Source organism: Somniosus microcephalus, chromosome 33 (genome assembly GCF_052327205.1).
Source record: "Somniosus microcephalus isolate GS21.2 chromosome 33, FLI_Smic_1.0, whole genome shotgun sequence".
In the NCBI taxonomy this organism is placed as follows: domain Eukaryota; kingdom Metazoa; phylum Chordata; class Chondrichthyes; order Squaliformes; family Somniosidae; genus Somniosus; species Somniosus microcephalus.
In genome coordinates, this window is record NC_141019.1 from 27,042,668 (window position 1) to 27,058,903 (window position 16,236).

Sequence of the window (16,236 nt, forward strand, 5' to 3'; positions counted from 1 at the left end):
CAAGAGGGTCAGAAGGAGGCAGGGAGAGGGGACCTAGATGGGGAAGTGGAGAGGTGGACAGGAGAACAAGTAGAGGGAGGATTAGGTGGTAACTATAGGTAAGCAAATCATCTTTGGGGTGGGGTAGGCAAAAGGGGTAGGGAGGGGAGGGGGAGTCGCAAGACGTAGGGAGAGTTTAAATTTGATGGCAATGGACACAGTCTCAATTATTGTTGCACTGTTGCCCATCCATACTTTATACATAGAAACATAGAAGATAGGAGCAGGAGTAGGCCATTCGGCCCCTGGAGCTTGCTCCGCCATTTAATGAGATCATGGCTGATCATCCAAATTCAGTACCCTGTCCCTGCTTTCTTTCCCTATCCCTTGATCCCTTTAGCCTTAATAAATATATCTAACTCCTTCTTGAATATATTTAATGAATTGGCCTCAACTGCCTTGTGTGGTAGAGAATTCCACAGGTTCACCACTCTCTGGGTGAAGAAATTCCTCCTCATCTCTGTCCTAAATGGCTTACCCCTTATCCTTAGACTGTGACCCCTGGTTCTGGACTCCCCGGCCATCGGGAGCATCCTTCCTGTGTCTAGTCCTGTTAGAATTTTATAAGTTTCAATGAGATCCCCTCTCATTCTTCTAAACTCCAGCGAATACAAGCCCAATCGACCCAATCTCTCTTCATACGTCATTCCTGCCATCCCAGGTATCAGTCTGGTGAATCTTCGCTGCACTCCCTCCATGGCAAGAACATCCTTCCTCAGATAAGGCGACCAAAACTGCACACACTGCTCAAGATGTGGCCTCGCCAAGGCCCTGTCCAACTGCAGCAAGACATCCTTGTTCCTGTACTCGAACCCTCTCGCTACGAAGGCCAACATACCATTTGCCTTCTTAACCGCCTGCTGCACCTGCATGCTTACCTTCAGCGACTGGTGCACAAGGACACCCAGGTCTCGTTGCACTTCCCCTTCTCCCAATCTATTGCCATTCAGATAATCTGCCTTCCTGTTTTTGACACCAAAGTGGATAACCTCGCATTTATCCACGTTATATTGCATCTGCCATGCTTCTGCCCAATCACCCAACGTGTCCAAATCATACTGGAGTTTCTCGGCATCCTCCTCACAGCACATGCGCCCACCCAGCTTTGTGTCGTCTGCAAACTTGGCGATATTACACTTAGCTCCCTCGTCTAGATCATTAATATATATTGTGAATAGCTGGGGTCCTAGGACCGATCTCTGCGGTACCCCACTAGTCACTGCCTGCCACTCAGGAAAAAGACCCGTTTATTCCAACTCTTTGCTTTCTGTCTGCCAACCAGTTCTCTATCCAAGTCAATACCTTGCCTTAACTTTACACGCTAATCTCTTATGCGGGACCTTATCGAAAGCCTTTTGAAAGTCCAAATACACCACATCCACTGGTTCTCCCTTTTCTATTTTACCGGTTACATCCTTGAAAAATTCCAGTAGATTAGTCAAGCACGATTTACCTTTTGTAAATCCATGTTGACTTTGTCCGATCCTGTCACTGTTTACCAAGTGATCTGCTATTACATCTTTTATAATGGACTGTAGCATTTTCCCCACTACCGATGTCAGGTTTACCAGTCTATAATTCCCTGTTTTCTCTCTACCACCTTTTTTGAATAGTGGGGTAACATTAGCTACCCTCCAATCCATGGGTACTGTTCCAGATTCCATCGAATGTTGGAAGATGACCAGCAATGCATCTACTATTTCTAGGGCCACTTCCTTAAGTACCCTAGGATGTAGATTATCAGGCCCTGGGGATTTATCGGCCTTCAATCCCGTCAATTTCCCTACAAATACTGATTTTTTTTTTCAGTTCCTCCCTCTCATTAGACCCTATGTTCCCCGACATCTCTGGGAGGTTATTTGTGTCCTCCTTTGAATTACATAGAATATACAGCACAGAAAGAGGCCATTTAGCCCAACCAGTCCATGCCGGCGTTTATGCTTCACTCGAGCCTCCTCAAATCCTTCCTCATCTAACTATCAGCATAACCCTCTATTTCCTTCTCCCTTGTATGCTGATCTAGTTTCCCCTTAAATGCATCACGTGAGTGAATGAATGTGTGAGAGGTACTTATGAGGGTGTAAGAGGGCTTCATAAGCAGCGGGGTACTTACGAAAAAAGGACATTGAGGTGCGTGGAAAATTGTGGTATGCGCTTGCATCTTGATGCTGGCTTACTGATGGGACGATTATGGAGTGAGCCTGGCAACGACTGTCAGCAGGGGGGTTTGGCCACTGAACTCTATTGACTGCAACAGCATAGCATCTGTGTGTTAACGTGGGCAGGACAAATCTGAAAATTGGCCAGGGGTACAAATCTTTTGTTAGCGAGGCGGGTGGTAAGAGAACTGGCAAACCTTTGTATACTGCCTGATTCCAATGGACGCTGCTTCAGTGTGCTTTCAGTTTCTGTCCCAAAGTCTCTGCTCCCTGTCTCCCGCCTTCAATGATACTTTGTCGGACAACCTAGTTATTGACTGCTGCTATCGCACTGATTTCTGAACATGGTCTTGAACATCCCGACTCACTCAGAGGAGTAAAACTTTCTGGTGAAATCTATCTTTTATTCTCGGGTGAACTTCAACTTTATTGGGAAAAAAGACTTCTGGGTAGCAATGGAGAACACAATTCAGTGGAAATTTTAAGACGGCTGAGAAATAATGGGTTGCTCTAATCCACCATGGGATAATTTCAGTGTCAATACAGTTGGGCCCCCACATAAGTAAAGTAGGGCTGAACTAATTTGAACATATCACATAACATGACCCTTAACACTGCCTATAGGTGCAATATCATTGGAATGTTGTGACCTGTTGATCTCCAGTACACGGGGAGTGAAGAGAAAGGGCAGCATTAATTTCAAGCTGGGTTAGAGGGTGAAGTGATTAAACCAAGGTGGGGTTGGGAGAGTGAGGAAGGGGGCATGGTGGGCGGGGGGGGAAATGTAGAGGGGGGAACAAGGGGCGGAGAAGGTGGGCGGGGGGGTGGCGAATGCTGTTCAGTGGACTGCATATCTGCGTGGGAAATCCTCTCTGTGCAAGGGGTGTGGGTTGCTAATTGATGCCCCGTTGTTTCCATTTTGAGGTGTTATATTACATTGCCAGCGCCACATATGGAATTCTGAGACTAATTGTTTTTTAAACACACCCTAGTATGGATTACTGTAACACACAATAATTATCTTTCATTTATGTGGTGAAAGTTGAACCAATGATAAAAGCCCACCTCCAATTCCAATTTGTGAGCCAATCCAAATCGAACACGCTTACAATAGACTCGTGATGACCCGAGATGAAACAATTGCATAAAATCAACAAGGATGGTGTTGGTATTTAGACGTAACTGTTTCCCTGACTAGATGAGTCCTTTTTCTAATGGTTGTAACTGCCAATAGGTAATTTTGTTTTCTGTTAGCAAAACTAATCTGAAGCCAGATGATTGAGATTGCTGTATAAAAAATGAATGCCTGGATACTGTAGTTGTGAGCATCATTCGGGAAAATATTGTTAATGACTGGATTAGTGACCAATGAAACTCTTTTTTAATACTAAATTCCAGCTCTGCACTATGACCCAGGTTAGGGCCCGTGATTGACTTATTTAGGATGTTTTCTTCTGTAGCAACCAGATAGACCTCCCTGCATAGGACTAGCTTGGTTTACATGTTTCAAAAGATCACTAACTCAAATGTGTTAGAACATGATTAATCTGTGCAGGTTTCCAATCTCTGGTTTGACATTGGTCAGTAATTGCAGTAAATTGTTATAACCTGAGTGTTAATATATTCCCCTTCTTCCATTTTAGCAAAGGATGAAGCAAATTGTGGTGTGTGTGATGCTCCAGGGGATCTCCTGGACCTTCTCTTCTGCACCAGCTGTGGACTGCACTATCATGGTGCATGCCTGGAAATTGTAGTGACGCCAGTTAAACGTGCTGGTTGGCAGTGCCCTGAGTGCAAAGTATGCCAGACTTGCAGGTTTGTAGCTGTTTCAGGTAGACATAATCTGCATTAGCGATGCAACATTGTCAAGGGGAGAGTGACTAAAGATAACATTTGTGGAACATGTTTAGTAGAGTATTAAGTTTCAGAAAAAAATCAAATATGAGGGTGGGTAGTCAGTATTCTCTCAAAACATTTTATTATCTTTTTGTGCTATAATTTGTATAGTTTTACTATATGCGGTACATAAAATACAGGTAATTTTCTATTGTATTGGACTGCTATTTTCATGTCCTGATGTACTCATTAAGTAATCCAATATATTTCAAGGAAAATTGATTTGCTCTTTTGCTTTGTATAAATTTCTAATAACATACGTCTATGAAACATTTCAGCACAACAGTGACGTTTTAGATTCATGTAGATTAAGTTGTAGTGTCTCCTATTGAATCCCCATGCAGGCAGCCTGGTGCGGACACAATGATGCTTGTGTGTGATGCGTGTGACAAGGGCTATCACACATTTTGTTTGAAGCCAGCAATGGAGTCACTGCCTACTGATAGCTGGAAATGCAAGGTGGGTGCATGTGTGTGTGTTCTATAGCTGTCTTGCAGCAGCAATTCAGTATAGTGGTGCTAATAGTGGTTTGCATAATTACTTTAGTCTGTTGTGTTTGGAACACCAGCTTCAGTGTGAGCGATACTTAGTCATGTATGTAAACTTTTTTTGTATACAATGAATCCCACCATAATGGTTGAGGGATTGCAAACCTTTATAGTAGGCTCACTTGCTTTTGACTATCAGGAAGTCTGGGATGTGCTTCATTACTTTCTCAGCTGATGATTAAAATTGTGCTGGTGAAGTTATAAAAGATATTGCTTTGAATTTATTAGAACAGTTAAGATTTCTACCTTTTTTAGCTTCATTTGTTTGCAATTCTTTTCATGTGTCCTTTTATTTATACATTCTATTGCCATTCATGCAGTCTGCATATAGAAATTTATTGTCCATAATTTGCTGGGGTGGGGGGAGAGAGACAATGAGTGGTACCGTAACGGGGGCCATGCGTCACAATCTTTTCCCTCCTCTTGCTTTTATAAAGCATTGCTCTCATCTGACAGCTCAAGGTGACAAATGCTACAATGCTGCTGATCTCCAAACTGGCCTCACCATTGTCATGGAACATTCACATTTTTTTCTGTATTACCATTGCATAATTTCATTTATATGCAGGGAATGAGCAAAAAATTCACTTACCTGCTGTAGGTGTAGTTTTCCTTCTGTTTTGACTGTAGCTCAGCATTTTTATGTAAAAATGTCCCTCCCTCCTTGCCTGCTCTGCCAGTCCCTTTGTTCTTTAATCTGTCCTAGTGCAGATTAGTTTTTTTTATATGCACCGTCTAAGTCTTGCTGCCACCTCTTGTCAAAATGACTTGACTAAATATGAGGATTGTGAACTTTTCCTTATTTGTTAATAGCCTTGTGAAATGGTGACTGGAGAAAAAGACCTCTGTTTGGCTAATAGCTCATTTATTTGGAGGCCTTTTGGTCAAGGAATGATGCAGTGTGGGGAGACCTAAAAAAGTAAAGGACGGAAAGGGAAGATGATTCTTTCAAAACTCTTTAGGAATCTACTTCTCTGCATTCTAATATAAGAATGTGCGCGCAGTGACTTGCTGCCATCCTGTATAGGGTGCGTTGGTGGGGGGGTGGGAGGGGGTGCGTGTTCAGGTTGATATGATTTGTGCTTTTCTTTTCAGTCTGAAGATTGTGGAAGGCACAATCATGCAACAGCTGAAAGTCCCATACTGGGCTTAGTTTTCTTAACGTTTTCTCATATTTAGGGAGCTGCACTGGTAGCTGTTAAGTCAAGTGGATAGAAGACTGGATTTGACATACCTAAGGTGCTTTGCAAGGTAGTCTCACTTGTAATTTCTTTCTGCAGAACTGTCGTGTGTGCAGTGATTGTGGTTCAAGGTCTGCAGGGAAGCATCCAAATGCGCAGTGGCATCAGAACTATTCAGTGTGTGAGAAATGTTACTGGCAAAGGAACAGGGACAGTGCCGTGTGCACGATATGTGGTAAAACAAATGGACAAACAGATGACACGTTAAACTGCCATATCTGCCAAAAGTAAGTGGCTTCTGCCATTAGTGATTATTAGTCAGATCTGGAAAAGGTGTTCTATTAGCAGCAGCCGTCATGGTCAACTGCTTCCATAGTAAATCACCATAGTGTGTACGTGGAAGTTAATTGGTCTTCTAATAGGATTTCTATCAAATGGTTTAAGTTTCTCCCCCCCCCCCCCTGTTGATTTTTTAGTAATGTGCATGGAACCTAACCTAATGTGGGTGAACTTGAACACTCTTCAACCAAGAGCATAGACAATGAAGTCTTGCATCGAATTTACAGCACAGAAACAGGCCAGTCGGCCCAACTGGTCTATACCGGTGGTTATGCTCCACATGAGCCTCCTTCCACTCTACTTCATCTAATGCGGTCAAGTCCACTCTTTTATTATACTCTATATAATCTCTCTCGCTCTCACCATCTCTATATCTCTCTATCGTTCTCAATCTCTATCTCTTCCAATAAGTTTTAGGAAAGGCACTTCCCCTTCCTAAGCTTTCCCCCCCCCCCCTTACAGTTTTCTTCACTGCACAGCAAGCACACTCTACCCAGTTGAATAGGCAACCTGCTTCCTCATCTCTGCCAATACAGCTCTTAAGCTAGCTCCTAGATAGTGTGAAATCAGTCTTGGGTGACTCTTCCTCTGATTGATGCTTCCCCCACTCCCTCTCCCAGTAGGGAAGAGCCTGATGTTTTAATTCTTGCATTATGCTGCCAGGAATCTCAAGGAGAAACTGAATAGGACTGAATTGTAATTTTAGTTTTTCCAGTATTTCATGTACTTGTCCACTTTGTCTCACCAATTTAAAGTTCAATATTGGAAACAGTCACTTTTCATTGACCTGTTGTATTCCTTATTCTCAGGTGGATCCATGCAGACTGTGGCCCTCCATCTCTCCACTTATCAGGGCAACAGTACACGTGTGCAATGTGTAAAAACCCACCGCAAAACACAGGCCTTTTGGCTCCTGAGCATGTTGATGAGAGGCGATTGAAACTTGGGTCAGTGGAATCAGGTATGGGTTAATAGATTTATTTTGTTGTTTATGAAAGTGTTTGTCACTGAGCTGGAAGTGGTGAAAATGTTTTTGTAAGATAAGTCACAAAGTATTGTATGTACATTTAATTTGATCATTTGGATCTTGTTACACTGCAGACTTCTGACATAGTTGTAATAAAATGATTTTAGCTTTAGCTAATACCTGTAGCATCATAACCTGAAGGAGCTGGGCCTTTGACATTGAATGTATTGCCATGTTCTCTAAATGCACGTTTAATTTGATTGGTAATGACTGCTGACGTCGTCATAATAAAACAACATTTTTAGTCCTTTATCATACAGTCACTTGGATGAAATTTGGTCCTGTGACATTTACCAATGTGGTATTGTCTGAATGCAGATTTCATCAAGGAGTTATACCATATTTGTGATGTCTGTTCACTTGAATAAGAACATTTCATTGCTAAAATGGTTGGCACACTTTTTTCCTTAATTTCATTTTTGTTTTAATAAGCTAATCTATAAAGTCTTAAGTATGGTGTTCACTTGCTATATCCTCCTGAGTCATGATTTGGAGTAACACTTTTGTGTCAACATTTCGAATATAAACATTTAGAATGGTAATTTTGTATGTAAACAGTTAATGTCATGATGTGGGCCACCTGCCACTAGGTAGCATTCTGGCACAGTACGAGTTATTTAGCTGCCATTTTGTCCTGCTTGCAGTTACTGTCCCTGATTATTCTGCCTGCTGTGCATTGCCTGCTCCCCTCTTGCAGCCTTTTTCAGCTTTAAAGTTTTCAAAAATAATTCTCACTGGCCCATTCCTGACTTCTCTGCTTCCCACTTGGCCTGCTTGTACTTTTGGCTCCAAAATAGAAGGTTTAAGCAGCAAAATAAAGCTTTGTGATTCCTTTGAGGAAGTTATTGTTGTCCACTGTTACCTAGTTATTTATCATGGCAGTTTGAAATTTACTATTCCATGATGGAAAGTGAATGACTTCAATAGATACTGAAGTACTGGGGGGGGGGGGGCTCAGTTTATTTTTTGTGAAGGAAGAATTCCTTCATCCTTGGTCTACACACATACTGCAGTAGAGTGGATGGCAGTCTGCTTTTCTTGCCATTACAAGGTAGCAGATATGAGGCACACAAGAAGCCACAAGATGACTTCAGCATTGACTTCCTAACAGCATTGTGGGTGTACCTACACCATATGGACTGCAGCGGTTCAAGGCGGTGGCTCACCACCATCTTCTCAAGGGCAATTAGGGATGGGCACTAAATGCAGGCCTAGCCAGCGATGCCCACATCCCATCAATGAATTAAAAAAAAAAAAAAAAAAAAAAAATGCCCTCTCCAGTGGTATTGTTGAGATCAGGAAATCGGTGATGTGGGGGTCAAACTTCTATCTGTCGATGCTTACGGCACTGCAAATTCATGCTTTAATGAGCTGCGCCATTGTTACAATCGTGTCTAAATCTAAATGCAATTGACTGCTCCTGAAGTCTTTGGGGTTATTTAAAATCGCACAACCTGAAAAATGTTATTTCCTGTTGTGCAGAGAAAATAAAAGAACAAACTGAATGGACTGAAAGGCAGAGAAAGGACTTGGAACCAGAAGAACAATTGATGACTGAATGTGTTGCTGGAGACTTGTTTCACAAACAGGAGGGTGAGAAATTTGTTTTTAAACTGGGACTGTTCATCAGTCTTGAGATGTTTTGGAGGCAATATTATATTAATTTTCTAATAGTAGAAAATCATTTGTACAAGTGAATTCTTTCCATTTATAAAAGATCAAATGGTTCCAACATTTTGCTGATAAAAAAGGTAGAATTGATAGTTTAATGTTAACTGTGCTGCAATCCTTGTGGTGATTGCACTTTCATGGCGTTAGGTATGGAATTCCAGAATACTGACCTAGTGACAGTGAAAGGACAAGATGGTACGTGACTTGGAGGGGGGTCTAGCTTGGCCGTGATGCCCCTCTGGCAGTTGAAAACCTGCTGATATTCACCGTTCGGACCACCTGGGTGAAATGCTGGAGGGTGACCAATGGCGGGGAAACCACACCCCGGCAGGAGGTAACTCTTTCAGATGAGGGGGTGGGAGGGAAGAGAGAGAGAGGAAAGAATTTGGTTGGAGAAAAAAAAAAATCATAGTTCTGGCCTTAATTAGCAAAATCTCTAGCTCTGGTTTTTTTTGAGTAGCTACGTTTCTAAATGTATCTGATAGTATTAGCTGAATGTGATTTTTCTGCTCCCAAGAGGAGCTCGTGCTTCCTGGGTGACTAAAGAAATTGAAGTTAAAATGAAACAGAAAAAGGAGGCTTATAATGAATGCTAGTTTCATAATAAAGTAGAGAATCAAGCAGAATACAGAGTGCAGAGGAGAACTGAAAAAGAAAATGAGAGGGACAAAGAGAGTGTATGAGAAAAGATTAGCCGATAACATAAAATGAAATACTCCAGTCTTTTATTAGAAGTATATAAATAGTAAAAGGATGGTCAAGGGAAGGATGGGACCGATTTAGGGACCAAAAAGGAAATCATCTTGTGGAGAGACAGGGCATAGCTGAGGTACTAAATGAGCAGAAACATAGAAGATAGGAGCAGGAGGCCATTCGGCCCCTTGAGCCTGTTCCGCCATTTAATGAGATCATGGCTGATCATCCAAATTCAGTACCCTGTCCCTGCTTTCTCCCCATATCCCTTGATCCCCTTAGCCTTAAGAAATATATCTAACTCCTTCTTGAATATATTTAATGAATTGGCCTCAACTACCTTCTGTGGTAGAGAATTCCGCAGGTTCACCACTCTCTGGGTGAAGAAATTCCTCCTCATCTCAGTCTTTCTTAAGGCTAAAGGGATCAAGGGATATGGGGAGAAGGCGGGGACCGGGTACTGAATTTGGATGATCAGCCATGATCTCATCGAATGGCGGAGCAGGCTCGAGGGGCCGAATGGCCTACTCCTGCTCCTATCTTCTATGTTTCTAAATGGCTTACCCTTTATCCTTAGACTGTGACCCCTAGTTCTGGACTCCCCCACCATCGGGAACATCATTCTTGCATCTAGTCTGTCTAGTCCTGTTAGAATTTTATAAGTTTCAATGAGATCCCCTCTCATTCTTCTAAACTCCAGTGAGTATAAGCCTAATCGACCCAATCTCTCCTCATACGTCATTCCTGCCATCCCAGGTATCAGTCTGGTGAATCTTCGCTGTATTCCCTCCATGGCAAGAACATCCTTCCTCAGATAAGGCGACCAAAACTGCACACAATACTCAAGGTATGGTCTCACCAAGGCCCTGTACAACTGCGGCAAGACATCCTTGTTCCTGTACTCGAATCCTCTCGCTATGAAGGCCAACGTACCAATTGCCTTCTTAACCGCCTGCTGCACCTGCATGCTTACCTTCAGCGACTGGTGAACAAGGACACCTAGGTCTCGTTGCACTTCCCCTTCTCCCAATCTATTGCCGTTCAGATAATCTGCCTTCCTGTTTTTGCCACCAAAGTGGATATCCTCGCATTTATCCACATAATACTGTATCTGCCCAATCATCCAACCTGTCCAAATCATACTGGAGTTTCTCTGCATCCTCCTCACAGCACACACGCCCACACAGCTTTGTGCCGTCTGCAAACTTGGAGATATTGCATCTAGCCCCCTCGTCTAGATCATTAATATATATTGTGAATAGCTGGGGTCCTAGCACTGATCCTTGCGGTACCCCACTAGTCACTGCCTGCCACTCGGAAAAAGACCCGTTTATTCCAACTCTTTTTGCTTCCTGTCTGCCAACCAGTTCTCTATCCAAGTCAGTACCTTACCCCCAATCCCATGTGCTTTAACTTTGCACGCTAATCTCTTATGCGGGACCTTTGCATCTGTCTTCACAAAAGAAGAGGACGCTGTCAATGTCATAGTAAAGGAGGAGGTAGAGAGATTGGATAAAAATAGTTGAGGAGGAGGAGGTACTTAAAAGGTAGGCAGCACTCAAAGTAGTAAAGTCACCCTGTCTGGATGGGTTGTATCCAAGGTTGCTGAGGGAAGGAAGGGTGGAAATATTAAAATTCTGTGTATGTATGCTCCACTGAAAACTTGTATGTAAACATTTCTGAATGGGACCTAAAATGTTGAAAATGTTCACAGTTGTGTGTTACATTCCATGTAACACCAGTAGCACTAATAGGATTTCCAATGTTTATGTTGTGCCTTGCCTGCAACGACTCCATCATCAAGTGGATTCTGCCAATCCCTTGCCACAAGGGATTATCCAACTCTGCCATTCTGTGCGGCGAAAGGTAAATTTTGCAGTTTTGACCCCATCGTCCCCAATCTAGCGGTCTGGAGTCCCACTGCTCCCTCTCTTGAGAATCTGGTTCGTTGGCAGGCCCACTGGCTACCCAGACCAGTACTGATAACTCGGTGCCTGTCTCTGGGCCACTGCTGCCACCTAACCTGCTCCTCTGACTTCCTGTTCAGCAATGCAATGCAATAGGAGATCCACTAATTGTCTCAAAGTGCTGCACACAATGAATTACTCTCTTTTTGGAGTTACTGGTACGTAGGTGAATATAGCAGCCATTCTGCACTAGCAATGCCTTATAAAAAGGAATGAGAGGAATGGCCTATGTTTTTGGTGGTGTTGATTGATGGAGAAATGTTAACTAGGACATCGAGAATACCCTGCTGCCCTTTATATAGTGCCATGGGATCTTTAACATTCACTTGAAGGACAGAAGGAACCTCAATTTAAAATTTTAGCCAAAGCGCAACATCTCTGACAGCGCCTCATTCCCTTAATACTGCATTAGAGGGTCGGCTTAGCCTGTGAGCTCAAGTCCTCGTGTGGGGCTTGAACCCACAATCTTCTGCCACTGAAGCTGACGTGGGTGAGGTAGGCCACGCAATTTTATTTTTTAAAAACTGAGAGCTAGTCAATAATTGTTTAAAATTCACAACTGTACTTCACTGAAGTGCCACTGATGTACAGGAAACTTTCGATTTACCGGCACCTAAATAACCGGAAATCTCGGTTAACCGGCAAAATTCAGGAGTAGGTTCAGGTAAGTTTTACTTCATATTGTACTTGCCTTCCTCGATCTGTTGCTGTGCAAGGGTGTGGCTGCAGCTGTTGCTAAGCTACAGAGACGCTTGGAACGTGTGGCCATTGTTCTGAACCTGTTGCTAAGCAACAGGGTTTGTTGCTTTATACGGCGCTCTCAGCTCTCCGTATCTTTTACTATAGCTTTCGGTTATCTGGAATTTTTGATGAACCGGTGCCGGATAAAAAAAAGTTTTCTGTATTGTAATTGAAGTCTTTGAATATTGTGGAATGTTCTTCACACTTTCCCACCTCTCACTTGTAATTTAACCCGAGGACAGTTATTTCTACATCAAGCTGAAAAAATGTAACAGATGGCCCAGAAATTTGGGTCCCCGCGCGTGAGTATGTGTTGGGTACTCACACGTAGGCCCAACGAAAGTGCCGGTTTCGCGCATGCACTGCCATGCGCGGGAAACCGGAACTTCCGTTCCCTTGACAGAAGGGGTTGACAGGTGGAACGCGTGCGCCGGAGAGGCAGCGTGTGCGCATCGAACTTACGGTTTTTTTGCAGTGTTCTCCGGGAGGGTAAGTCTTCAGCAGTTACACTTTTAAAAAGCAGGCGCAAGGCCTGCTTTTAGTGGTGAATTAATTAAAATTAAAACATTTTTTCCACAGGTTTATTATTTTAAAACACTTTAAAGCAAGGTAAGTTTATTTTTAACCGTTAGAAAATGTAATTTTTTTCAAAATTTTAAATTATTATTTAAAATAGTTATTTCATGTAATTTATAGTTATTTTAAAAATGTGATGTTTTAAAAAAAAAAAAAAAAAAAAATTATTTGTAGTTATGTTTTGGGGCTTATAGTATTTATAGGTTTGACAGCTCTTCCTGTCAATTTTATGAATGAAGCATTCCCTGCTACCATTGGCTCTCCATGGCCCACGTGATCCCAGGGGACGCATCGAACTAACTGCGCCCCTGGGATACGCAAGCACTCCGCCGGCAGTTGGAGGAGGCCCAGGATCGGAATCCCACGCGGGCCCACAGCACAACGGCCGGCGCGCAAGATAAGTGCAGGTCGGGGGCTTGCACCCGCGGGAAGCCCCCGACCCGAATTTCTGGGCCAATATGTTCTCGGACTCCGATGATTTCAATAGCTGTTTTGTCTCCTTTATTCCTCAAACTCAATTTGTGACATTTGTCATCAGAATTTTGCCACTGCCAATTTCCACCAATATTCTATGAAAGAAATAGAGGATTAACAAAATTGGTGTTGCAGGTCGGTGCTAGAGAGCTACTGCTGGAGTGGTAATTTTTGCTTTGTTTCGATAGATTCCATTGATACCAGCAGGAACACGGAAACCAAAATTCAAAAACGGCAAATATCAGAAGTTGGCACCGTGGAACAGGTGGAATCTCCATCTCATGATTCTTCTGAGGAAGTTGAAGACTCAACTGCAGTGAAAGAATTTGAACATGAGAAGCCTGACGAGGGATTCCATTCTTCTCCTAACACAGAGGTTCATCAGACTTCTGAAACTGGGGCAGCTGCTCCACACTCCGAGAGCATTAAAAGTTCAGTGGCGGCTTTCTCTACTGAAAAAGAATTACCGGAACATTTTAGTTTGGATACTACAGACCAACTGGAAGATTTTATACAGGATAAGGAAATGAAAATGGAGAGCTCAGTTTCTATGTTAGACCAGACAGAGAGTAGTGTTCCTGCAGAGACTGGTGTTAGTCCCACTAGTTCCATCCCAGGGGAGACAAAAGCCAATCATCTTGTCACAGACCCTGACCGGATGGACTCTGCCAGTAATTCTGCTGAAACACAGTTAGACTGTGCCTCCTCTGTTTTGATCAAGCAGGAGACTGACAAAATCCACACAGACAAAACTGAACTCTGTGATATTCCTGCTGATTCTACTTGTGGCTTCACGGAGAGAGGTGAAGCTTCTGACGTGGTCTCGGATGGGATGGAGACCAGGGATAATCCTATTGAGATGGAGATTAATGATAGTGTGACCCCTATGGAGGTTGTACCTGCAGTAAATAAGCTAAAGACTGAGCAAGATGCTCAAATGGAGGTGCAGGATATTGTGGTGAGCCCAGACCCTGTCTGTAGCATATTCATTAAATCTGAAATTGTGGAGGAAATGTCCAATCAGAGTCAAACTGACTCGAACAGCACCTGCTTGGAACCAGATTTTTCAGTTACTTTGGACCGTGATGCAGGCCTGGCTTCCATGGATGTTTGTATGACAGCAGCAGATGATATTTCTCCGAGGGTGGAAGAGGAGGCTGAAAAGTCAAATTCAGACCTGCGGCTAACGGAAACCGAAGATTCCCTGCCAGCGGACCCTGGTATGATGAAGGGTGAATCTGGCAAGCCTGCTATAATGAAGAGGCGATTCTCTCCAGGTCGGCCTCGAGTCAAACAGGTGAGGGAGGAAAAAAGGTGGTTTTTGTTTTTCGGTGGTTAAAATGGGAGTAAGGTGGTCCACTTGGTGAAACACTTGTGAATGAGTGTGATTAAAGTTGTGTGCAGGAGAAAGAAAAGGCTTGCATTTATATAGGGGGGAGGGCACGCATTTTAGCTCATGGTCACTGAAGCCAATTGTAGATTAGCTAACAACACAGGCTGGGAATCAAGCCAGTTGCTGTGCAAACCATGATGTTTACAGTACAGAAGAAAAACCATTCAGCCTGTTGTCGCTTTGCTAGAGCAACCCAGAACTAAATCCCACTGCCCTGCTATCCTTCTGCTTCAAATAATTATTCAATTTTCTTTTAAAGGATCCAATGGTCTCTGCTTCAACCACTTCCTGTGACGATTCTAAATTGCCCTCTCATCACTGAACCAAGGGAAATTGTCTTACTCATCATTTTAAAAAACCTCTAGGCCAAATCTCTTAGCCTTTTCTGCTGTAGCGCAAATAGTGCTAGTATCTCGAGCCTCTCCTCATGCTTATAGTTTCCCATCCTTGGCATTATCTTGCTGTATGCTCCCTCTGGCTTTAATGTCCTTTATGTAATGGGGTGTCCAAGCCTGCACACTCTACTTACTAACTGTGGCCTAACCAATGTTTGGTATAATTCATCATTACTTTTGTATCCTATGCCCCTATTGCTTTTGGCCTTTTTATGGCTATGTCTACCTGCATTTGAACTTTCAGGGAATCGTGTATTTGAATCTCTAGGTCTCCTGTTCCTTATTTTTCCACTTTGTGTATTACTTCATATTAAATGACATCTACCACCTGTCACCCATTCTGCTAACCTCTCTGTCACCCTGACGTATTTTACAGTCCTCCTCTCTGTTTAATAATCCTCCTACTTTTCTGTTGCCAGCAACTTGTGTTTGTGCCTCTCTTGCTCTATCCCTGAACCAGTGTCTTTCTCTAGTTTATCTCTCATCTCTCCTCATGCCCTGTCCAAACTCAACTTGTTCAAGAAAGCCACCTCCTGCTCCCTTGATCCCAATTTCACTAAACTGCTGGCCAGCCAACTTCCCTTTCTGGCCCCCCATGCTAGCTGACTGTAAATGGTTCCCTCTCCTCTGGGTACTGTCTGTCTCTCTCCCTTTCAAAACGACTGGTCATCACTCCCTCCTCAAAAAGGCCACCCTCAGCCCCTCTGTCCTTACAAACTACCACTCCATCTCCCACCTCCCTTTCTTCTGCCTGAACATGTTGCCTCCCATCTTTCCCACAGCTCCATGTTTGAATCTCTCCAATCAGCTTTCCACCTCTGCCACAACACCAAAATGGCCTTAATCAAAGTCAGAAATAACATTCACTATGACTGCATTATAGAAAGACAGACTTGTATTTACATAATGCCTTTTATGACCTCAGGATATCCCAAAGCGCTTTACAGCCAATGAAGTACTTTAAGAAGTGCAGTCGCTATTGTAATGTAGGAAATGCAGCAGCCAATTTGAGCACAGCAATGTGATGATGATCAGATCATTTTTTTGAGGTGTTGGTTGAAGGATAAATATTGGCCAGGGCACCAGCACTCCCTCAGTACTGGAGTAGGTCCTGAACCCGCAACCTTCTGACTCGGG

General features: G+C 43.2%; 1 protein-coding gene across 11 annotated transcripts in view; it reads left to right on the forward strand.

Moving 5' to 3' along the window:
- The window catches only part of kmt2d (lysine (K)-specific methyltransferase 2D), a 239,566-nt gene that overhangs the window by 63,098 nt on the left and 160,232 nt on the right, over positions 1 to 16,236 (forward strand). For all 11 annotated transcript variants that reach the window (XM_085972785.1, XM_085972784.1, XM_085972778.1 and 8 more), the window contains 6 exons: positions 3,842 to 4,013; positions 4,439 to 4,553; positions 5,923 to 6,110; positions 6,972 to 7,123; positions 8,672 to 8,782; positions 13,500 to 14,608. In XM_085972785.1, the coding sequence (XP_085828911.1) occupies positions 3,842 to 4,013; positions 4,439 to 4,553; positions 5,923 to 6,110; positions 6,972 to 7,123; positions 8,672 to 8,782; positions 13,500 to 14,608 (1,847 nt within the window). The remainder of the gene's footprint in view (positions 1 to 3,841; positions 4,014 to 4,438; positions 4,554 to 5,922; positions 6,111 to 6,971; positions 7,124 to 8,671; positions 8,783 to 13,499; positions 14,609 to 16,236) is intronic.